At 43.6% G+C, this 25391-nt stretch overlaps 1 protein-coding gene across 1 annotated transcript in view; it reads left to right on the top strand.

Annotated features, from left to right (window-relative positions):
* The window catches only part of itpr3 (inositol 1,4,5-trisphosphate receptor, type 3), a 184131-nt gene that overhangs the window by 107067 nt on the left and 51673 nt on the right, over positions 1 to 25391 (top strand). Inside the window, exons 21-34 of the mRNA XM_055654564.1 lie at positions 2685 to 2829; positions 4600 to 4790; positions 6165 to 6297; positions 6647 to 6704; positions 8510 to 8675; positions 10601 to 10750; positions 13149 to 13226; positions 14306 to 14431; positions 15442 to 15564; positions 18769 to 18969; positions 20757 to 21008; positions 21494 to 21619; positions 23357 to 23482; positions 24887 to 25007. Of these exons, the coding sequence (XP_055510539.1) occupies positions 2685 to 2829; positions 4600 to 4790; positions 6165 to 6297; positions 6647 to 6704; positions 8510 to 8675; positions 10601 to 10750; positions 13149 to 13226; positions 14306 to 14431; positions 15442 to 15564; positions 18769 to 18969; positions 20757 to 21008; positions 21494 to 21619; positions 23357 to 23482; positions 24887 to 25007 (1996 nt within the window). The remainder of the gene's footprint in view (positions 1 to 2684; positions 2830 to 4599; positions 4791 to 6164; positions 6298 to 6646; positions 6705 to 8509; positions 8676 to 10600; positions 10751 to 13148; positions 13227 to 14305; positions 14432 to 15441; positions 15565 to 18768; positions 18970 to 20756; positions 21009 to 21493; positions 21620 to 23356; positions 23483 to 24886; positions 25008 to 25391) is intronic.

Raw genomic sequence — 25391 nt, 5'->3', positions numbered from 1 at the left:
CCTCCTCTCCTGAGATGCTGCCTGTCCCACTGCGTTACTCCAGCATTTTGGCAAGTGATAGGCCAGGAAGCTCCTCTACAACCTTTTCACAGTGGGTTTTTTTTCTCTGGTTCCATTATTTGCTGCTGGCCTTCGCATTAGACACTGTGACCTGAGCTAGTAATTGCTGGGGAGTTAGCATGGAAAATAGAAATGCATTCCAGTTGGATGCCTAACGCAATCATAAAGTTATTAATTTTACACATTTACAGTCTTAATGCCTGAGAAAAGAGCCCAGCGGGAGTCCATTAATCCTACATGAAATGTTTAATTGGCCGAGTCTTGACAGCTTTATGTGTGCAGGAGTTCCAAACTTCTCTATGCCTCTGTCTGAAGAATTCTTTCAAGACATTATTTTTGTGTGACCTGACTCTGATTTTAAGATTGTGCCATTTCATTCTGGTTTCCTCCCCAGAGTAAATAGTTTCCCCTGACCCACCCTGTCATTCCTGTAATCATCTTCAACACCTCAATTAAATCACCCCTCAATCTTCTATACTCGAAAGAATGAAAGCCTTGTCAATACAAGCTGTCCATCACACTAACCTGCCTCCCACTCATTGACTCCATCTACACTTCACGCTGCCTCGGCAGGGCAACCAGCAGAATGAAGCACCAGTCTCACTCCGGTCACTCCCTCTCCTCCCGTCTCACATCAGGCAAGAGGTCCAGAAGTTGGAAAACACACACCTCCAGATTCAGGGCCAGTTTCTTCCCGGTTGTTATTAGGCAACTGTAACATTCTATCAACAACTAGAGTGCATCCTGACCTCCCACCCCACAACCTCATTGGAGACCTTTGAATTATCTTTAATCAGACTTTATCGGACATTAATGTTATATATTTGCACTAAGCGTTGTATCTTTATCCGTGCTCTGTGGACAGCTTGATTGTAATCATGTATAGTCTTTTCTTTGACTGGATACCATGCACACAAAAGGTTTATACTGTACCTCTGTACATGTGACAATAATGAAGTCGGCTAAACTAATACTTAAAACCCAATGTGTACACTTTAATTTGGGCTGTTTCAAATAAAACGTTGAACTACTTTTAAGCATTCCAATGGCTTCATGAAAAACAATGTTGATTTGGCTTGAAGCATTTATTTAATTGACATTAGTGATCATATGAGTTACAGAAATGTACTGAACTATGATAAAGATATGCCAGCTTAGAAGGGAGTAAGGTTTAGACATGTTGAACATTTTATTTTGTTATCTAATGGACGATTTGAACTGTTAAATAACACCTAGTACATGCAGGCACACATGTGTCCGATATTAGTTATACAGAATGAAAACAGGCCCTTCCGCCCAATTAGCCCACGCCGAACAACATGCCCCATCTACACTAGTCCCACCTGCCTGCATTTGGCCAATAACCTATCCAATCTATGTACCCATCAAAATATTTCTAAAAGATGATAGTACCTGCCTCAACTACCTCCCCCAGCAGCTCATTCCATACACCTACCACCCTTTGTGCAAAAAAAAGTTGCCCCTCAGTGTTAAATCTTTCCTTTCCCCAGTGTAGCGAGAGTCAGTGAATCATGTCATGATTCTATGATGCATGCTGATGGAATGAATTGTGGTTCTACCGTGCAGCTTGTTCACCTATGAGCAGCATTCGATGAATGAAGATCATGCTTAAAATATCAAATGTGATCAAGTTGACCATTGACACGCTGAAGCAAACCATGCAATATTGCAGGCAATCAATCTTGTGCAGCACCAACGGTATCTTCAAACTTCCTCTGTCTGTCTTAGGACACTGGTTATTACTAATTTTAGTTTTAGAGATACAGTATGCAAAACGGGTCATTTGGCCCACCTTGTTCTTATTGACCATCGATCTCCCATTCACTCGTTTTATGTTATCCCACTTTCATATCCACTCCCTACACACTGGGGGCAATTTTACAGGGGCCAATAAACCTACACATCCTAAGGTCTTTGGGATGTGAGAGGAAACCAGAGCGCCCGGAAGAAATGCATGTGATCACAGGGAGAAGACGCAATCCTTTATCCGGAATCTTGCAGTTATTCCATCATCACATTTTGTGTAGACTGAATTAATTTATCATTCATTCGTATGAAGAAGTTTGAAGGAGGTTCCTGATCCAGTGTCGCAGCGGCAGAGTTGCTGTCTTACAGAGTGAGAGACCCGGGTTCAGTCCTGTCTCGACGGAGTTTGTACGTTCTCCCTGTGACCGCATGGGTTTTCTCCGGGTACTCCGGTTTCCTCCCACACTCCAAAGACGTGCATGTTTGTAGGTTAATTGGCTTTGGTAAAAATTGTAAATTGTCCCTAGTGTGTAGGACAGTCCTGGTGTACGGGGTTATCGCTGATCGTTGGGCAGCATGGACTCGATGGGCTGAAGGGACTGTTTCCATGCTGTATCTCCAAACAAAACTAGACCTGAAATGTGACCTATTCATTTTCTCCAAAGATGCTACCTGGTCCACTGAGTTACACCAGCATGTTGTGTCTATCTTTGGTATAAACTTACATCTGCAGTTCATTTGTATTACTTCTCATTTACTCAACTGGGTGGGGAAACAAGTGTTGATGTTGTGCATGAATGTATCTTGCATTGTATAATAAACTGTCACTGATCTTCCTGTTTTGCATTCTATTCAAGGTGGTAAGCTTGGCCAGACATCTGATTTATTTTGGTTTCTATAGCTTCCATGACCTCTTGAGACTGACCAGAACACTGCTTGGTATTATCGATTGTATTCAAGATCCCAGTGTTACTGATGGGATGTACCAGGAAGAGAGTACTGGTACGCATTTCAAATTAATTGTTTTGTGTGCTGCGTGTTTATGTTCGATGCAACTCCTTTTCCCACTGGCAGTAAAAACTACTAGCCTTAAGTTTAGTTTTTAGTTAATTATTTTAGCAATACTGCATGGAAACAGGCCCCTAGGCCTACTGAGCCCACACCGACTATTGATCACCAATTCATACTAGTTTTGTTTAGTTTTAGTTCAGAGATACAGAGCAGAAACAGACCCTTCGGCCCACTGAGGGTCCACGCCGACCAATGACCCACGTACACCAGCACTATCCTACACACTAGGGACAATTTACAATTTACAGAAGACAATTAGCTTGCGGACTCGTACGTCTTTGGAGTGTAGGAAGAAACCGGAGCACCCAGGGAAAACTCATGCAGTCACAGGGAGAATGTACAAACTATATACAGACGTGACTCCTGGTCGGGATCAAACCCAGGTCTCTGGCACTGTAAGCCGGCAACTCCAACATGATAAAGGAAAGCGTGCCAATGGCCACCTGACTCGCGCCTCTCCCAGATCTCTCGGTTCTGCCACACTCTCCAGGCCTCTACCTTTTACAGTGCATGTCCTGCCCTGGTGTGACAGGCCAAAGTGCAACACCTCACACTGGTCCAAGTTAAATTCCATTTGCCAATCCTTGGCCCATCTTCCTAACTGATCAAGATCTAGAACAATGGACAATGGTAAAGCAACTACCAACACAACAACAAAGATAAGTCGTACAGCACGGAAACAGGCCATTCAGTCCAAATTGTCCATGCTTCCCATGGTGCCCCATCTAAGCAAGTCTGTTGAAAACTGAAGTAACATTTCATTCTGTAATGGCACTAAATTCATTCTAAAGGAGTGTGAGAACACATTGCTGACATAACAGAAGAAAACTCCTCAATTGTTTAATTAATAATCAGTTTAAAGGTGTTTCAAATCCTTCCCTGTTAAAAGTTGCTTCAGAGCTACCATAATTGATCAAGTCAAGAGTGTTTTATTGTCATATGTCCTGAAATGGAACAATTAAATTCTTACCCTGCAGCAGCACAACAGAAATGTAAACATAATGTTCAGTGGACACCATGATTATTTTGCACCTTCCTTTCAAAATAATTGATAACTTTACACTTTCACTATTTTTGGTTATAATTTTCAGAAAATAATTTTTTATTTAAATTGTGAGAATGAAATGCTACAGAATTAAGTTGATACTGTATGAAAAATGGGCGTCATGGTGTCACAACAGTAGAGTTGTTGTCTTACAGTGCCTGAGACCTGGGTTCAAAAATGGCCTCGGGTGATGTCAGGATGGAATTTGCATGTTCTCTTGGTGACCACGTGTTTTTTCTCCGGGTGCTCCAGTTTCTCCGGGTGCATCCAGTTGTCACTGTATGTCATGTTGTCACTTGCGGGCGGAGCACCAGGGCAAATTCCTTGTATGTGAATACTTGGCCAATAAACTTATTTCCATTTATTCATTCATTTCCTACCACATCCTAGAAACGTGCAGGTTTTTAGGTTAATTGGCCTGTAAATTGTGAATGGGAAAGTGGGATTGCTGGAGTGAACGGGTGATCGCTGGTCAGCGCGGACTCGGTGGGCCGAAGGGCCTGTTTCCACGCTGTATCTCTAAACTAAACTAAATTAAGCTAACCTAAACTGATCCAGACATTTACAGATTTTACATGTGAAAGACACTGTTCATTGTACATAAATAACGTGTGTGCTACCACCTATGCTTACCTCTTTTCCTATATTTGTCTCAGGAAAAAGTATGAAGAAGTCCATCCATGGCGTTGGACACATTGTCTCCACCATGGTCCTAAGCAGAAAACAATCTCTCTTTCTACCTGCTCCACCTCCCAGTCCCGAACAGCCAGTGAAGCCAATGGATATTCCAGACAGTAAAAACATCACTGTTATGGATACAAAGCTGAAAATCTTGGAGATTTTACAGGTATGAAATATCACTGTCACAAAATGGATATTTTTATTTTCTCTATGATTACTTTATTATTGAGGTACGTCACTGAACCAAGTTCTCTGGTCCATCAAGTCCTCGCTGACCATCGATCACTCATTGGCAATAGTTCCACTCCCTACACGTTAGGGGCAATTCTACAGATGCCAATTAACTTACAAACCCAAACTTCTTTGGGATGCCGAAGGAAACCGGAGGAAACCCACGCGGGAGAACTCATAAACTCACACAGACAGCGCCCGAGGTCAGGATCAAACCAGGGTCTTTGATGCTGTAGACAGCAGCTCTCCCAGCTGTGACACTGTGCTGCCCCACACTTGCCCCTCTGACCACAAAGCTATTGTCTCTGGTCTTTAACATTTCCACCTTGGGAGGGGGAAAGGGTTCTGTCTGTCTACCCTATCCATGCCTCTTATCATTTTATATATTTCTACCAGGTCTCCCCTCAGCCATCAATGTTCAAGAGAAAACAATCCAAGCTTGTCCAGTCTCTCCTGATAGCTAAAACTCTCTAATCCAGGCAGCATTCTGGTAAATCTCTTCTGCACCCTCTCCCTCTGTAATGGGGCGACCAGAACTGCACACAATATTAGGCACATGAACTATCATGCTCGTTTCATACTATGACTGTTGTAAATCTTGAGGTATATATATATATAAGATTGACACAAAAAGCTGTAGTAGCGCAGCCGGACAGGCAGCATCACTGGAGAGAAGAATGGGTGACGTTTCAGGTCGAGACCCTTCTTCAGACTGCTTAGAGATAGGGGAAACAAGAGATATAGGCGATGATGTAGAGAGATAAAGAAAATTGATTTCTTTGAATGGAAGATATGCAAAAAAGTAACGATGATAAAGGAAACAGGCCATTGTTAAAAGTTTGTTAGGTGAAAATGAGAAGCTAGTGCGACTTTGGTGGGGGAAGGATAGAGAGAGAGGGAATGCCGAGGGTACATGAAGTTAGAGAAATCAATATTCACCCCACTGTGCTGTAAGCTGCCCAAGCGAAATATGGAATGTTGTTCCTCCAGTTTGCATTCAGCAAATATATGCATTAACGGTGATATATACATTTACGGTGGCATTATATCCACAAAAAGATATATGTGGGCCAAATGTGAGCAGGTGGGACAAGAGTAGATGCAGCCTCTTGGTTGGCAAGGGCAAGTTCGCTTGAAGAGCCTGTTTCCAAGCCACATCTATATATATATATATCTTAGGAACATGCCCTTCAACCTAACTTGCTGATGACGACCAAAATGCCGCATCTACACTAGTCCCACCTGCTCAAAATATTTGTGATTTAGAAGATTTTTAAAGTAAATTAATTTAATTTACTCTACTTTTCAGTTCATTCTTAATGTCAGGTTGGACTTCAGAATCTCATACCTGCTGTCCGAATTCAAAAAGAAATTTTCTGGCAATGAACCTGACCCAGAAAACCCAAGTGAAAGTTCTGTCAACCCATTCATGGAGTCGTCAGGTAAGCAGATTTCTAACTCGCCTTTCAGAAATATTAGGTGTGAAATTCGAATTAAAGCAATTTGTTTGTACAGAATGTACAAACTCCGTACAGACAGCACTCGTAGTCAGGCTCGAACCCAGGGCGCTGTAAAGCAGCAATTATACCACTACGCCACTGTGCACAAATAGTTAGTGGAGAAGAGAATCTTCAGGCTTCTGAAGGGTCAGTGGAAAATATGGATGTGCAAAAATTATGCTGTATTGCCTATAGCTCTTGGCAATTTTTTGTGCAAATTATTGGTTAAAAAAAAAAAATTGACGATTAATTATCAAGGATTGTTACTTGAAATCTGCATTTCTCTTTTCAGCCCCAACAATAAACCTGGATTTTATTGGTGAACAAGCAGAATTAATGTTTGTGTTTGGGTAAGTTTTTTGGTTGAGTTTTTTCAATTCAATTTAATTAAATGGTCAAATAGCAGTTCATTCCATGAATCACCCTTAATACATAGGAATCCAGTATCTGGAGCAACTCAGTGGGTCAGGCAGCTTCTCAGGAGTCCCCAGTCTGAAGAAGGGTCCCAACCCGAAACATCACCAATCCATGTTCTCCAGAGATGCTGCCTGACCTGCTGAGTTACTTCAGCACCTTCTCCCTTTTTTTCTATCCAGAGACTGTGCCTTTTTAAGACATTATTTTGTTTTTGATGTGAAACATAGAAACATAGGTGCAGGAGGAGGCTCTTCGAGCCAGCACCGCCATTCATTGTGATCATGGCTGATCGTCCCCAATCAATAACCCGTGCCTGCCTTTTCCCCATATCCCTTGATTCCATTAGCCCTTCGAGCTCTATCTAACTCTCCCTTAAATCCATCCAGTGATTTTGCCTCCACTGCCCTCTGTGGCAGGGAATTCGACAAATTCACAACTTTCTGGGTGAAAACGTTTTTTCTCACCTCAATCTTAAATGGCCTCCCCTTCATTCTAAGACTGTGGCCCCTGGTTCTGGACTTGCCCAACATTGGGACATCAACATCGTGCAGACAAAAGGACCTGATGTTGCTTTACTGAAAAAGACACAGTGGCATAACTCACAAGGTCACGCAGCATCTGGTGAACATGGATAGGTGATGCTTTGGGACCCTTTTAGAACATGTCACCAATTGCATGTGATGGTGGAATGTGAACTTGGGTTTCTGGAGACGTAGGAAATTGCGGATGCTGGAATCTTGAGTGAAACAAAGTGAAGTGATACAGACAGCATTTATTTTGGATTGGGACACTTCTTCAGATGAAAAAAGGTCCCAACCCTAAACATCGCTTATCCATGCACTCTAGAGATGCTGCCTGACCTGTTGAGTTACTCCAGAACCTAGTAGAAACAAGGAACTGCAGATTCCAGTTAATACACAAAAGGACCCAAAGTGGATTTACAATCTGAAAACCTGTATCGCACCTTCCACATTGTATCACTATCTGACTCTCTAAGACCTTCCTTTCTTATCTCTGCTCTTTGTTTCGACCATCTTCCTATCAAAATAAATTCTCACCTACGCCAACCTATTACCTGCCAAGGTTATTCCTGATTTTCCCATTTTCCAACTTATTTCTCCCCCCCTACAGTCAGTCTGAAGTAGGGTCCTGACCCAAAACGTCTGTAGACTTTAGGCTTTCGAGATACAGCATGGAAATGGCTCTTAGGCCCACCAAGTCCATGCTAACCAGCAATCACCCCGTACACTAGCACTATCCTACATACTAAGGACAATTTACAATATTCAGAAGCTAATTAACCTACAAACCTGTACGTCTTTGGATTGTGGGAGGAAACCAGAGCACCTGGAGAAAGCTCATGCTGCCCAGGGAGAACGTATAAACTCTGTACCTTCAGCACCCATAGACTGGATCGAACCTGGGTCCCTGGCGCTGTGAGACAGCCACTCTGCTGCTGCGCCACTGTGCCGTACCTTATCTATCCGTGTTCTCCATATATGTTGACTGTTCGACTTTGAATGTGGGACTTTGTGGCCTTTATGTGGCACATACGTGGCACTTTGTATCTTTTTTTTTGATTTTGATATCTTCGCTCGGATATTAACTTGAAAATGATTAAGTGGTTTGTGTTAAAACACAAGTTCCATTAGTTTTGTCGTTCATGTGTGGTGTTGGGAGTACTAAAGCCACGGATAATATTACCGATCGTGAATGCACTTAATTGTCTTTTCCGCAGTAAGAGCAACAGTACCCTGGAGGTGGATGACGAGGGGGGCACCATGTTACTGCGAGTGCTCATTCACCTGACCATGCACGATTACCCACCACTCGTGTCCGGCTCACTGCAGCTCCTCTTCAAACATTTCAGTCAAAGGCAGGAGCTGCTTGCCACCTTTAAACAGGTGAGGGGTGCCACTGAAGTATCTGCATCTGAAGAAGGGTCTTGACCCGAAATGTCACCTATCCATATTCTCCAGAGATGTTGCCTGACCCGCTGAGTTACTCCAGCACTTTGTGTCATTTTGTGCCATTGAAGAACAGGTTCCAAATGTAGAATGAAACTGGTTTGAAGTCATGGCAGCAGGGGCAGAAATTATTTGGGGGCCAGGTGGGACACGCCCCCCCCCCCCCTATTTTGAGAGGTGGGGGACAGTACCCCCCCATTTTTTGTAATCCGGATTTTAAAAAATGGTGAAATCTCCGCTTTCCGCGAGACAGTGGGGGTGGGACTGCTGATCGAGGACGCTGATTGGACGAGAGAGACGTTGGTCAGCAGGCAATGGTGGCGGGACATGATAATTCTGCGCGATGATTGGAGGAGAGAGACATGCCAATACGCTCTCGGCACAGACCTGCACCTCATCCACAGCCAGGATCGACCCCAGCTCTCCGGCGCTGTTCCGTCCCCACCCGAGTGCCCCACTTTCTCATCGACTCCCTCCACACGAGGGGCAATCTTACAGAAGCAAATTAACCTACAACCTGGCATATCTTTAGAATGTGGGCACCTGGTGGAAACCCACAAGGTCACAGGGAGAACCTGCAAACTCCAGCCAGGCAGCACCTGAGGTCAGGATCAAATCAGGGTCTCTGGCGTTGTGAGGCAGCAGCTGCGCCACAGCGCTGCCCAAAACAACAATGACAGGACTCAAACCTGCAATCTTCTGATGACATTGCATCAAATGCGATGTCAGATGCCTTAACCCTTCAGGTCCCACCATTCCATTGTCATGAGCTATGTTAGGTTTGTCGATGTATGTGGATATTTTTCCCTTTTTCCCCATCATGATTTTACATCAATATAATCCAGTTGTAATGATGGGAAATATCATTCATATGTTCTTTATTAGTTTACAAGCAATGTTGGGAAAGGGGGGTTTTGATTCTGATGCATCTACAACGCCTTTTAGTTTAGTTGAGAGATACAGCACAGAAATACGCCCGTCGACCCACAGAGTCCGTGCCGACCAGTGATCACCCCATACACTAGCACCTTACACACTAGGGACAATTTCATATTTTACTAAAGCCAATTATCCTATGAACCTGTATCACTTTGGGGTGTGGGAAGAAACCGGAGAACCCGGAAAAAATCCTCGCGGTCACAGGGAGAACGTACAGATTCCACACAGACAGCACCCATAGTCAGAATCGAACCTGTTCTCAAGTGTTTCATCATTTATAAATAAAATTAATTAATTCTATTTTGATAATTAATGGGGCAAGTGAATCACTGTGAAAAGGTGAACAGTGCATCCTTGAAACAATGAGGATGTGTGTGTGTTTGCCCTTTCCTTTACCCAATTTAACTCATATGCACAAGAATATGACGATATTTTAATATGATTTGATATCTACTGATAATTTCCATTTACATTGGCATTTGTTTTTCTCAATACCAATTTAATTGTTTGGAGTTATTCTGTTTCCCAGTGATAGTTCTCATCAGTTAAATTAACCCTCAAATCTATAATCAAATCTCTTTCACCTCTTACCCATTCCTTCATATGTTGATGGTTAAAAGTATTTTGGTGACCAAACAAATCTCAAGCCTAGATCAAGGATCTGGACACAAGTTTGTTTGAAAAGTGTTTTATACATTTTGTTTTGGATTTCAAGGGATGGATGCAAACTTAATCCTTTGCAGTGGAGATCAACTTGTCAAAATAAACATGGACTATGATAGTATCCAATAACTTCACCGAAGAAGTAATTTGATGCGTTCTAATATAACCATCCATTTATTGCCCCGCTTGAAATCAACATTTTATAACGAAATTTCACTTATTGGAATGAAAGTGATTTTTTCATTCTTCTTCACTGTTAGGTCCAACTTCTGATATCGCCTCAAGATGTGGAGAACTATAAAGTCATCAAATCTGATTTGGATCGTCTGCGCACAATGGTTGAAAAGTCGGAGCTGTGGGTCATCAAGAAGAACAGAGTAGGAACTGAGGGCAAGAAGCCAAAATCAGAGGTAATCTCCCACCTCATAGAGGGAAGATGCTGGGTTGCACCAAAAAGATGGAGTAACTCAGCGACTTTGATTTGACCTTTTGCATACCATGCATTAATCTCTTTCTTTGTACCTTTTCATGTCTCTCATTTCCCTGTCCTCTGACTCTCAATCTGAAAAAGGGTCACCTATTCCTTCTCTCCAGAGATGCTGTCTGACTGGCTGAGTTACGGCTGAGTATGGGTGTGTCAGGGGTTACGGGGAGAAGGCACAAGAATGGGGTTAGGAGGGAGAGATAGATTAGCCATGATTGAATGATGGAGTAGACTTGATACTTCTTTTGCTTCTTTGAACTCTTAACTCTTTTGTCATGCTATCATTTGGCTCTGCGGCAAAATTTTAATAGCCTTTGTAGATACTTTATCTTGTTAAAATCATGATCAAAATGCAAGCTGCTGCGGTAATATTGAATCCAAAATAATCTTCCTGGGCTTTAACCTGGGAAAGGTTAATGTCAAGAAAGCATTCTTAACGTTGCAGACAGAGCTTCTAAACAATGTTATTTTTAGATATGTAGTATTTCTAATCTCCAAAATCATGCACATTCCAGAAGAGACACAATTCACGATTCACGATAATATGAATGATGTTAGATCCCACAGATAACAAACTTAGCAGCATCTGTGCACTGAGTGCTTTTGTGAGCATTCGAGATGCAGCTTGGAAACAGGCCCTTCGGCCCACCAGGTCCACGCTAATCTACAATCACCCATACACAGGTTTTATCCTACACACTAGGGACAATTTACAGAAACCAATTAACCCACAAACACACACTGTGGGAGGAAACTGGAGCACCCAGAGAAAACCCACTCGGTCACAGGGAGCATGTGCAGACTCTGCACCGACAACGCCCCTCATCACGAACAAACCCAGGTCTCTGGCGCTGTGAGGCGGCAGCTCTACCACTGCGCCACTGTGCCATCAATTTACCGACAAACTCGCACATCTTTGGGGTGTAGGAGGAAACCGGAGCACCGGAAGAAACCATATCTGTGGAGAGGGAAAACAGAGTTAATGAGTTTGATCAATAATTCTACATGAACACGACACAACACTAACCTCAACTAGTTTAGTTTAGATTAGTGTAGTTTATTGTCACATGTATCAAGGTACAGTGAAATTGTGTTTGTTGCGTGTTATGCAGTCAGAGGAAAGTCTGCATGGTTACAATCGACGGCGTATCGATATAGGATTAACGTTTAATGCAAGATATTTCCAGTAAAGTCAAATTAAAGATAGTCCGAAAGTCTCCGATAAAATAGATGGTTGCTCACGACCGCACTCTAGTTGACTTCTTTTGGAATACTCAGCAGGTCAGGCAGTATCTGTGGAGAGAGAAGCAGAGTTTATGGTTTGGTCAATAACTCATGCATGAACATCTCTGGAATTGTAGAGGCTAAAACTATTAGATGGGAAATTCTGGAAGTGCATACCTTATTTTCTAGTATAATCATAGTCACACAGCATAGAAACAGGCCCTTTGGCCCAATTTGCCCATGCCAACTAAGATGGCCCATCTACACTATTCCAACCTGTCTGCATTTGGCCCATATCCCTCTAAACCCTTCCTATCCATGTACCTGCCCAAATGGAGTTTAAATATTGTTATTGTACCTGCCTCACATACCTCTTCTGGCAGCTTGTCTCATATGCCCACCACCCTCTTTGTGAAAATGTTAGCCCTCAGGTTTCCATTAAATCTTTCCCCTCACTTTCAACCTGCAAACTCTGCATATTGGATGCTGGATCTTGGGAAATATGTCAGATTATGATTTCTGATAACCCATTCTGATGTTTGAGCCACTTGTTCAGATGCATTAACAACACAACAACAGTTTCAACTTGCTCAGCAAAAAACCTTTACCACATATTTCGCTTAGGCAGCTTACAGCCCAGCTCTAACCTAGTAACCTCTGCATTCCCTCTCTCTCCATCCCTCCCCCTAATCATCCATCCAGTTCCACAGTCGTCCTGCTTAGTTTCACTGATTCACTCGTTAGTTTCACTCGTTATCACCTTCTCCACAGCCAACAATGGACCATTGTGGGCTCCACCTTTCTTTGATCATCATTGCTAGCTTTGATTTGTCCTTTTTCATACCTTTCATTCATTTGTTCTTTGTACCTGTTCATATCTTTAGTTTCCCTCTCCCTTCGCTCTCAGTCTGAAGAAGGGTCTCAACCCAAAACACCACCGATTCCTTTTCTACAGAGATGCTGCCTGACCTGCTGAGTTACTCCACCATTTTGTCTATCTTCCTAAAAATTGCAGTTGGATATGTAAATGTGTGTATCGTTGTTGCATGTTTCAATGTCTTTTTCCCGTCTGTTTCACGACTGCATTGCTCATCTTGCAGGAGGCTGGTGATGATGCTACTACTCTGCCCAAGACAACAGGAGGGAAAAATTGTGGGAATTATCAAGAAGTAAAAGAGGTGAGTTTTATTTAGAAAGAGAAGTAGACTATTATAGGTGTAGGACTCTGTCTGTCTCTGCTCTGTCTGTCTGTCTGTCTGTCTGTCTGTCTGTCTGTCTGTCTGTCTGTCTCTCTGTCTGTCTGTCTCTCTGTCTGTCTGTCTCTCTGTCTGTCTCTCTGTCTGTCTCTCTGTCTGTCTCTCTGTCTGTCTCTCTGTCTGTCTCTCTGTCTGTCTCTCTGTCTGTCTCTCTGTCTGTCTCTCTGTCTGTCTCTCTGTCCGTCTCTCTCTGCCCGTCTCTCTGTCCGTCTCTCTCTGTCCGTCTCTCTCTGTCCGTCTCTCTCTCCGTCTGTCTCTGTCCGTCTGTCTCTGACTGTCTTTCTGTCTGTCTGCCTGTCTCCCTCTCTGTCTCTCTGTCTCTCTCTGTCTGTCCATTCAAGAGAGAGTTAGATATAGCTCTTAGGGCTAATGAAATCAAGGATTATGGGGGGAAAAGCAGGAACAGGGTACTGATTCTGGATGACCAGCCATGATCATATTGAATGGTGATACTAGCTCGAAGGGCCAAATGGCCTACTCCTGCATGTACTTTTTATGTTTGTATGTTTCCCTGAATTGGAAATCAAATGGAATGTAAATCTGGGGCTGTTTCACAGTGGAGCCTGAGAAATGTTTCAGGAATAAGGTTATGGATTTGTACTCCACAAGGGTACACATGTCTGATCTCATCCATATTGTGTTCAAGAAATAAGAATGGCCACAATATCAATATTGGTCTCACAGTGGCACAGCTCGTAGAGCCACTGCCTCACAGCACCAGAGACCCGAGTTCCATCCTGACTGCAGGTGCTGTCTGTGCAGAGTTTGCACGTTCTTCCTGTGACTGTGTGGGTTTCCTCCAGGTCCTCCAGTGTCCTCCCACGTTCCAAACACATTCAGGTTGATTGGCCGCTGTAAATTGTCCCAAGTGTGCTTGGGTGGGGGTAACATAGAACTAGTGTGATGGTTAATCGATGGTCGGCATGGACTCGGTGTGCTGAGGGCCTGTTTCCATGCTGCATTAAACAATCATGAACTGATCTATAATGTCAATCTTGCAGATTTTGGAGCGTCTGAATCGAATGTGCGGCGTTGGTGAACAAGTTAGGAGAAAACAGCAGAGGTTGCTGAAAAATATGGGCGCTCATAAAGTAATGCTGGATCTTCTTCAGGTACCTTATGACAAGGTGAGAACATATGAACCGTTGTGACAATGGGCTGGACCAAACAAAAGGACATGCAGCCGTAGAAGGGAATGGTTGTTTAGTCAGCAGTAGTTCTTTGGGAGTTCCTCACCTGTATCCAACTATCACTCACCCGCCTCTCCTCTCTTCCAGCTTTCTCCCCTCCTCCTGCCCACCATACTCAGTCTGAAAAAGGGTCCCGACCCGAAACATTACTTTAAAGCTTCTTGGAGACACAAGGAATTGCAGATGCTGGAATCTTGAGCAAGGCATAAAGTCCATAAGTTAGGGCACTGCCCGGTTCACCTCAACCCATTGCAGACATTGGACATTATGTCTGTGTATAAAATCACGAGAGGAAGAGGTGCACAGAATCCCTTGCCCAGAGTAGGTGAATCGAGGACCAGAGGACATACCCTGTAGGCTTAAGGTGAAGGGGAAAAGATTTAACAGGAATCTGAGGGGCAACTTTTTCACACAAAGGGTGGTGGGTGTATGGAACTAGCTGCCAAAGGAGGTAGTTGAGGCTGCGACTATCCCAACATTTAAGCAGCAGTTAAACAGTTACATGGATAAGACAGATTTGGAGGGATATGGACTAAATTCGGGCAGGTGGGACTCATGTAGCTGGGACATTTTGGCCGGTGTGGGTAAGTTGGGCCTGAAGGCCTGTTTCCACACAGTATCACTCTATGATTCTGTGACTCTAACTGGTGCACTGCAATTCTGTACTCTGTATCTTTCCTTTTGCTCTTCTATTGTACTTGAGTTTGACTTAATTGTATTTATGTACAGTTAACTAATCTGATTGAATCGCATGCAAAACAAAGCTTTTCACTGTACCTCGGTACACGTGACAACATGGGCATGGTGGCGCAGTGGTAGAGTTGCTGCCTTGAGACCCGGGTACGATCCTTACTACGGGTGCCGTCTGTACGGAATTTGTATTTTCTCCCTGTGACCCAGAAAAATACATTTTTTTGAATATGAATGAACCTTGTGTTGCCTTGCAGACTGATGTAAAAATGTGTGAGATTTTGAAGTTCACACACCAGTTCCTTCAGAAGTTCTGTGCTGGAAGTCCTGAGAATCAAACTCTGCTCTACAAACACTTGAACCTCTTCTTAACATCCGGAGTAAGTCAACTGTTGCACATGTGGTTTCACGGAGTTAATCCCAGGTGAGAGGGGCAAAGTCTAAATGAGATAAAGGAGGGGCAAAGTTTTTACACACAAGGTGGTGTGTGCCTGGAACTCAATGGTGGAGTCGTGGTGGAGGTGGATGCCATTGCGGCGTTATAAGAGGCTTTCAGATGGATATGCGGTGAATGGAATGATATGGATCAGGGCAGGCAGCTGGCATAATGATACATCATGGAAACAGGCCCTTTTTTCCATCATGGATCCATGCTGATCAAGACGCCCCATCTACCATGTTTGGCCCATATCCCTCTATCCATGTACCATGAGATTAGTTTATCTTGGCATCATGTTCAGCACAGACATTATGGGCCGAAGGGCCTGTACCTGTGCTGTACTGTGCTATGTTCCATGCACGTCTGAAAAATGCAGACCTACTTTTTTATAAGCTAATAGAGACAGACTTTCAGACAGGAAAGTTTACTTGCTCTCATTGAAAATGCAATAAAAAGAATAGACATCTGTAATTTGCAAATAAAACCATGATGGCAAGAATTAAAACTGAACAGGAAATGCAGGAAGCACTCAGTTATTTTTTTTTATTGCAGGAAATACTCTGCACTTAGTTATTTTAGATTTGCAGTGTTGGCAGTATTTTTGGTTACAGTAGAATTTGTCAGCTTACTGAGATTTTCTTGCAAGATGGCGAAATCTACTCTAAATCCTGTCTTGCCGAGTGGTGAGACTGTGGATACTGGAATCTGGGGTAAGATCAATAAGTTGCTGCCTGGGGGAAGTCAGGAATGAGTGTGTGGAAAGGAATGGTCGACGTTTTGTGACAAAGCCTTGTTATTAAAAGAAGCACATGTTATTACGCAGGCTGCCATCTTAATGTCTTTATTGAAAAGCCAACCTGTCCTCCATATTGTGTTCCATATAATTTGCAATGCCATTCAAACTTGGCACCGAGCCATTCTTTTTTTCTACTAGACCATGCTTTTGTAGAAGAACGATTCCATTTTAGATTTGACTATTAGATTTGACTATTGGCTCTTTCATATGAAGCCAGGAAGAGGAGGGAGACTATGTGGGAAGGAACTGCAAATGCTAGTTAAACAGAAGACAGATGCAAAAAGCTGGAGAAACTCAACGAGTTAGACAGCATCTCTGGAGGAAAGGAAGAGGTGATGTTTCGGGTTGAGACCCTTCTTCAGACTAAGAGTCACGGGGAAAGGGAAATGAGAGATATAGACGGTGTTATAGAGAGATGTAGGACAAATGAATGAAAGATCTGCAAAAAGGTACGATGACCGAGCCCACATTGTTGGCTGTGGGATAGGTGATAATGAATTATACAGACAATGAAACTCAACAGGACGATACTGAAACTAGTACGAAGACTAGGGTGGGGGAAAGACGGAGAGAGGGGGGATCCAAGGATTACTTGAAGTTAGACAAATCAATATTCATACCGCTGGGTTGTAAGCTGCTCAAGCAAAATATGAGGTGCTGTTCCTCCAATTTGCATTGGGCCTCACTCTGACAATGGAGGAGGCCCAGGACAGAAAGATCAGTATGGAAATGGGAAGTAGGAGTTGAAGTGTCTGGCAACCGGGAGATCACGTAGGCCAAGGCGGACTGAGTGAAGGTGTTCAGCGAGTCGATCGCACAGTCTACATTTGGTCTTGCTGATTTATAGGAATCCACACGGAACAGCGGATATGGTAGATGAGGTTGGAGAGGTGCAAGTGAACCTCTGCCTAATCTGAAAGGACCGTCGAGGTTCCTGGACAGAGTCGAGGGAGGAGTTATAGAGACAAGTCTTGCATCTCTTGCAGTTGCAGGGGATGATACCTGGGGAGGGGGTGGTTTGGGTGGGAAAGAACGAATGGAGTTGCGGATGGAACAGTCTCAGCAGAAGCGGAAAGGGGTGGAAATGGGAAGATGTGAATACTGGTGGAATCCCGTTGGAGGTGGCGAAATTGTTGGAGGATTATATGTTATATGCAACGGCTGATAGGGTGAGACTGGTGGGAGTTGGGCGGCAGAGGCAGGCAGATGATGAATGGAGGCAGGAGACGAAAGAAAAGAGGGGGCCAGATTGCTGGTTTTGTTTTACGTAGTGTCTGGACTTAGCTGGTTTACTGATCAGAATGGGCTACCTTGAGCCATGGTGCATGGAGACAGGCAAAACCCTTCGGCAACACCCTTCCATGCTGACCAATTTGTTTAACCAATCCAGTCCCACTCACCTGTTCCTGGCTTTAGAGATACAGCGCGGAAACAGGCCCTTCTACCCACCATGTCCACACTAACACTATCATTCACACAAGGGACAATTTACAGCTAACAGAATCCAATTAACCGACAAACCTGCATATATTTGGAATGTGGGAGGAAACCGGAGCACCCAGAAAAAACCCACTGCGGGTGGTGTCTGTGTGCATGTTCTCCCTGTGACCGCATGGGTTTTCACCGGGTGCTCTGGTGACCACCCACACTGCATAGACGTGCAGGTGTTTGTAGGTCAATTGGCTTTGGTAAGTTGTAAAATTCTCCCTTGTGTACAGGATAGTGTTAAGGGCCTGTCCCACGAGCATGCGACTCCATGCGGCAAGCGCGACCTAAAGAGCCGGTCCCACCAGCATGCGCCTGCATGCAGCAAGTGTGACCTAACGTGGTCGCTTGAGCCGTACGGCCTCGCGGGGCCGGTCCCACTTCGATCGCTGGAACCGTATGGAGTTGTGCGGAACTGGCCCCGACATCGCGCGAGGCTCCGAAAAACTGACCGTGTTTAAGAATTCCGCGCGGCAACGGCCTGCCGGCCCGCAGCCGCCTCGATGCCGTGTCACTCACTCGACCTCCGCGCGGCTCCCGCTTCTGGTTTGCTCGCACTTGCCGCATGCCGTACGGCTCGAGCGACCACGTTAGGTCACACTTGCCGCATGCAGGCGCATGCTGGTGGGACCGGCCCTTTAGGTCACACTTGCCGCATGCAGGTCGCATGCTGGTGGGACCGGCCCTTTAGTGTGCGGGGTGATCGTTGGTCAGCGCAGACCCAGTGGGCCAAAGAGTCTGTTTCTGTGTTGTATCACTAGAGTCTAAAGTAAAGACTGTTGCTGTGTGATGTGGGGTAAGGTGATACGTGGTGTCCTTCAAACAGCAGTGATGAGTTCCATCCATCCTTCCTTCCTTCCTCAGCTCCTGGAGGCAGAGACTATGCAGCACATCTTCATGAACAACTACCAGCTGTGCTCGGAGATCAGCGAAACGGTCCTGCAGCACTTTGTGCACTGCTCGGCGACTCATGGCCGCCACGTCAAGTACCTCGAGTTCCTGCACACCATCATCATAGCTGAGGGGAAGTACGTGAAGAAGTGCCAAGACATGGTGATGACAGAGGTAAGAACAGCTAAAGGCTCTTGTGGGTATTGAAGGCATCTCTGGAAGACACTGCCGCGAAAAGACAGCCTGCAGCATCAGAGACCCACACCACCCTGGCCACACTCTCATTTCACTCTTATCAAGGTGCAGGAGTCTTGAAACCGTAGACTCCAGGTTCAGAAACAGCTTCTTCCCAACAACCGAAGATAGACACAAAATGCTGGAGTAGCTCAGCTGGACAGGCAGCATCTTTGGAGAGAAGGAAAGGGTGACGTTTCGGGTTGAGACCCTTCAGAGTCCGAAGAAGAATCTCGACCCTAAACGTCACCCATTCCTTGTCTCCAGAGATGCTGCCTGTCCCGCTGAGCTACTCCAGCATTTTGTTTAAACCAGCATTTCAGCTTAAACCAGCATGTGCGGTTCCTTCCGACACATTCATCCCAGCAACCAGTAGGTTCTCGAACACTACAAACACCAACCAAACCTCCATTGATAAAACCTACACTTCATACTGCCTAAAGCCACCATCATAATCAAGAACGAGACTGACCCCGGTTACTCCCACTTCTCCTCTCCCCCATTAAGCAAGAGGTACAGAAGTGTGAAGATGCACACCTCAAGATTCTGGAACAGTCTCTTCCCAGCTGTTTTCAGGCAACTAAAACATCCTATCACCAACCAGAGAGCGGTCCTAAACTACTATCTACTTCATTGGAGACCCTCGGACCTTCTCTAATTGGACTTTACTGGAATTTATCTTGCACTAAAAGTTATTCCCTTTATCATGTATCTATACACTGTGGATGGCTTGATTATAATCATGTCTTTCAGCTGACTGGATAGCGCTCAATAAAAAGCTTTTTGCTGTGCCTCGGTACACGTGACAATAAACTAAACTAAGCTAAACTATGAACAGTTGCAGACAAATGAGAACTTGGTTGCACAAAGGACTTTGGGCTTTTTGCACTAATAGTGTTTTTTTTAAGTTACTGTTATTTTTTATTATTATGTTATCTGTGAGTACTGTGGGTGCAGGTCTGTAATGTTGCTGGAAGTAAGAATGTATTGTTCTGTTGTTGGTACATATGACCATCAAATAGTCTTTGACTATTTATCACACTTACTTTGAACATCTAACTTGTAACCATGAGATATAAAAATAAGGAACTGCAAATGCTAGTTTATACCAAAGTTAGATACAAAAATGCTGGAGTAACTCTGCGGGCCAGGTAGCATCCCTGGAGAAAATGGTTAGGTGACGTTTTGGATCAGGACCCTTCTTCAGTCTAACCTATCTATTTTCTCCAGAGATGCTGCCTGATTTGCTGAATTACTCCAGCATTTTGTGTCTATCTTTCTAACCATGAGGCCGGCATAATGGCGCAGCGGTAGAGTTGCTGCTTTATAGCTCCAGAGACCTGGGTTCGATCTGAACGATGGGTGCTGTTTGTACAAAGATTGTACGTTCTCCCTGCTATCTTGTGGGTTTTCTCCGGGTGCTCTGTTATCCTCCCACACTCCAGAGATGCAGGTTTGTAGGTTAATTGACTTCTGTAAACTGTAAATTGTCCCTAGTGTGTAGGATAATGCTGGTGTACAGGGATCGCTTGTTGGTGCGGACACAGTGTGCCAAAGGGCCTGTTTCCACGCTGTATCTCTAAACTAAACAAGTGTATGGGTGCTTGGCACACTCAGGAGGTTGAAGGTCCTTTTTTCCATGCTGTATCTCTAAACTAAACTAAATTGAGCTAGACTAAAATAAAGGACGACTCTTTCATTTTGAATGGTTTGTCTTGTTTCAATAGCTGACCAGTGCGGGAGATGATGTTGTGGTGTTCTACAATGACAAGGCTTCTTTTGCGACCATGTTGGAAATGATGAATGCGGCCAGAGATGGCGTGGAAGAGAACAGCCCTCTTGCGTATCACATCTCACTGGTGGAATTGCTTGCAGCCTGTGCCGAGGGCAAGAACGTTTACACTGAAATCAAATGTACATCCCTGCTGCCTTTGGAGGACATTGTACGCGTGGTCACGCATGAAGATTGCATCACAGAGGTATTCCCCACTGTTTTTGCATTTTTCGAAACATTGTTAGAAAATGATTCCCAATCTAGTGCTGCAACTCATTTGGCAATGAAGCAGCTATAGCAGATGAAGAACAGAGGAAAATGATCAATACATTCAAAAGACCTTTAATTTGAAACTTTGGCATAAATGGATGATGCCAAATCAGAGAAAAAGAATGAGTGTAAAACAAAATAGAATACATTGCAGCAACTGTTATTGTAGACTTGCAGATGAGTTTATCAATTCATGCACTTGAATTGATAAACCCAAAGAGTAAAGTTTAACCTTTGTGCTTTAATGCCTTTAGTGTTGGACATTTCCACCCTGGGAAAAAGGTTCTGAATGTCTACCCTATCTGTGCCTCTGCCTTTACTTCCATCAAGTCTCCAGTAAACCTTCAATGTTTCAGATGTAAATGGCTGCTCTGATATAAATGTCTTTACATTTACAGTTTTTATTTTTATATATATTAGGTGAAAATAGCCTATGTCAACTTTGTGAATCATTGTTACGTGGACACAGAAGTGGAAATGAAGGAGATTTACACAAGCAACCACATCTGGAAACTTTTTGAGAACTTCACTGTAGATATAGCACTGGTAGGTGAAAGCACAATGTAATACAGAACATGAGAGAGGCACAGTGGTAGAGTCGCTGCCTCGCAGTGCCAGACCCACGTTCGGTCCTGACCTTGGGTGCTGTCTATATGGAGTTCACCCATTCTCCCTGTGACAGCATGAGTTTCCTCCAGGTGTTTCAGTTTCCTGCCACACCCCAAAGAATTCCGGATTTATGGGTTAATTGTCTTCGGTAAAATTGCCCCGAGTGTGTAGGGAGTGGATGAGAAAGTGGGATAACATTTTGGAGATAGAGTCATACAGCATGGGAACAAGCCTGTTGACCCAATGAGTCAACACCGATTACCCCTTTACACTAGTTCATCATTATCCCAATTTCACATACTAGGGAGTGGACGTGAATAATTTTCAAAGAATAATGGCGGCATAGTAATGCAATGGTAAAGTTGCTGCCTTACAATGGCAGAGATTCAGATTCGATCCTGATTCTGGATTCTGTTTGTACGAAGTTTGTACATTCTCCCTGTGACCACATGAGGTTTCTCCGGGTGCTCCGGTTCTTTCCAAAGACATACAGGTTTGTAGATTAATTGGCTTCTGTAAATTGTCCCTGGTATGTAGAATAGAATTAGTGTACCAGTGATTGCTGGTCAGCGCAGACCAAAGGGCCAGTTTCCGTGCTGTATCTATAGAACTAAATTGGAAAACTAATAACATAACAGTAATTTAATTCCAATTTATCCTTTCATAAAGTTACATTTTTACAAAGCAGCGTTTGATCAACAATTGTCAGATCTTATTATGAATTTGAAGCTGAACCTAACAAATAAAATAATTTGTTCTGTGCTATGTATGTTTTAGTAAATTGAAGAGATTAAGATAGTCATAATGATACTGTGTGGAAAAAGGCCCTTCGGTCCAACTTGCCCACACCGGCCAACATGTCTCAGCAACACTAGTCCCACCTGCCTGCGCTTGGTCTATATCCCCCTAAACCGGTCCTATCCATGTATCCGTCAAAGTGCTTCTTAAATGTTGGGATAGTCCCAGCCTCAACTACCTCCTCTGGTGGCTTGTTCCATACATCCACCACCCTTTGTGTGAAAAAGTTATCCCTCAGATTCCTATTAAATCTTTTCCCCTTCACCTTAAACCTATGTCCTGAAACATGTCACTGCGTTTTCAGCTCAATTAAACCTATTTTTTGGAAACAAAGACCATAGACAATAGGTGCAGGAGTAGGCCATTTGGCCTTTTGAGCCACCACCACCATTCAATGTGATCATGGCTGATCATCCCCAATCAGTACCCCGTTCCTGCCTTCTCCCCATATCCCCTGACTCCACTGTCTTTAAGAGCCCTATCTAGCTCTCTCAAGTATCCAGAGAACCGGCCTCCACCGCCCTCTGAGGCAGAGAATTCCATAGACTCACAACTCTCTGTGAGAAAAAGTGTTTCCTCCTCTCCGTTCTAAATGGCTTACCCCTTATTCTTAAACTGTGGCCCCTGGTTTTATGTTTTGTAGTTTTCAATTATTTAACATCTCATTTCAAATGCTGTGAATAATAAAGTAACAATTAGATTTAGGTTTTGTGCAGCTCAGTCTGTGGTTTTGCCAGAGTATATTTGAAAAGTCATGTAAATGTTTCTATACATGAACAAACAATAATTGGTCTGCATTATTTTTGCAGAGTTTTAATCAACTAATTAACTTGAAACTATTTTAATGCGATTAATGTTTCCTTTCAATTGTACAAGGTTTGTAATAAAAGAGAGAAGAGGGTTTCAGACACGGTTCTGGAGAAATATGTGGTCAACGTTGCCATGGATACCATGAGTGCATTCTTCACTTCTCCATTCTCTGAAAACAGCACATCACTGCAGGTAATTCCCCTGCAATTCTTCATCAGTAATTCATGTTCATACGTGATAGGAGCAGAATTCGGCCATTTGGCCCATCAAGTCTACTCTGCCATTTAATCATGGCTGATCAACCTCTCCTTCCTAACCCCATTTAGTTTAGCTTAGAGTTACAGCGCTGAAACACGTCCTTTGGCCTACCGAGTCCGCACCGACCAGCGATCCCCGCACATTAACACTATCCTACAAACACGAGGGACAATTTACAATTACATGAAGCCAATTGACTGGCAAACCTGTACGTCTTTGGAGTGTGGGAGGAAACCGAAGATCTCGGAGAAAACCCACACGGGTCATGGGGAGGCCGTACAAATTCCGTACACATTGTACCCATAGTGAGGATCTAATCCAGGTCTCCCGCTGCGCCACCATGCCGCCATTCTGCCTTCTCCCCATAACCCCTGATACCCGTACTAATCAAGAATATATCTATGTCTGCCTTAATATCCATTCAACATTCAAGATTCAAGAGAGTTTATTGTCATGGCCTGCAGAGGCCATTGACTTGGCCTCTGCAGTCTCTGTGACAATGAATTCTACAGATTCACTACCCTCTGGCTAAAGAAATCCCTCCTCATCTCCTTCCTAAAGGAAGTCCTTTAATTCTGTGGCTATGAACTCTGGTCCTAGACTCTCCCACTAGTGGAAATAATCTCTCCACATCCACTCTATCCAGGCCTTTCACTATTTGGCAAGTTTCAATGAGATTCCCCTCATCCTTCTAAACTCCAGTGAGTACAGGCCCAGTGCCCTCAAGTGCTTATCACTCATTCCTGGGATTGTTGGGGATTGAAAGCCGTGTTTCCTCTCTTCAGACCATTACCTGTCTTCTGTGCCAGTAAATTCCTGATCAACCTACAATCAGCAGATTAAAATTCAAAATCACAAATTCAAAATTAAAAAAATCATGCCTCATTTGCAATAACTTCAATGCAAATAGCTCACCAAAGTTATTGGATTAGATATCATGGTTTTTTCTGAGGTCTAAGTTAGTCCCACCTGCCCACGTTTGGCCTGTATCCCTCTAAACATTTCCTATCCATGCACCATGAGAATAGTTTATCTTAGCATCATGTATGAAACAGACATTGTGGACCAAAGGGCCTGTACCTGTGCTGTACTTTTCTATATTCTATGCAATTATTAACCATCCGGATCGAAAGTTTAAAAAAAAATCTAATGTATACAATCTTTCAGACAAAGAAGTCAACTAGATCTCATTAGAAATACAATTAAAGAAAAATAGGCATCTGTAATTTGCAAATCAAACCAGGATGGCAAACATTAAACTAGAATAGCATCTGCAATATCTTATAGCTTGTCCCATTTTAAACCCAATACATATTGACTGCTTGTTTTGTCTTTCAGACACACCAGTCCATTGTAGTGCAGCTACTGCAGTCTACATGCCGACTTCTAGATTGCTCATGGCTACAACAACAGCAAAAGCCTTCCGTGGAAAACTGCATTCGGACGTTAGCCTTGATGGGTAAGATGAAGGACCTTTCATGTACAAGATCAGAATTTAACATAAATGAAACATTCGACCACAAAATGCCTTGGCAGCTGTCAATGGAGAAGGATTCTCTTTCAATCCGGGGTATTAAAGAGTAAACCTAGTAAATCTAGGATTCTAAGAGTAAACCTAGCAATTATAGACCTGTTAGTTTGACTTCAGAGGTGGGCAAATTAATGGAAAAGATACTTAGAGATAATATATATATAAGCATCTGGATAAACAGGGTCTGATTAGGAACAGTCAACATGGATTTGTGCCTGGAAGGTCATGTTTGACTAATCTTCTTGAATTTTTTGAAGAGGTTACTAGGGAAATTGACGAGGGTAAAGCAGTGGATGTTGTCTATATGGACTT

Source organism: Leucoraja erinacea, chromosome 24, assembly GCF_028641065.1.
Source record: "Leucoraja erinacea ecotype New England chromosome 24, Leri_hhj_1, whole genome shotgun sequence".
Taxonomy (NCBI): Eukaryota; Metazoa; Chordata; class Chondrichthyes; order Rajiformes; family Rajidae; genus Leucoraja; species Leucoraja erinaceus.
The sequence above is the reverse complement of the archived record's forward strand: the minus strand, read 5'-3'. Positions and strand labels throughout refer to the sequence as shown.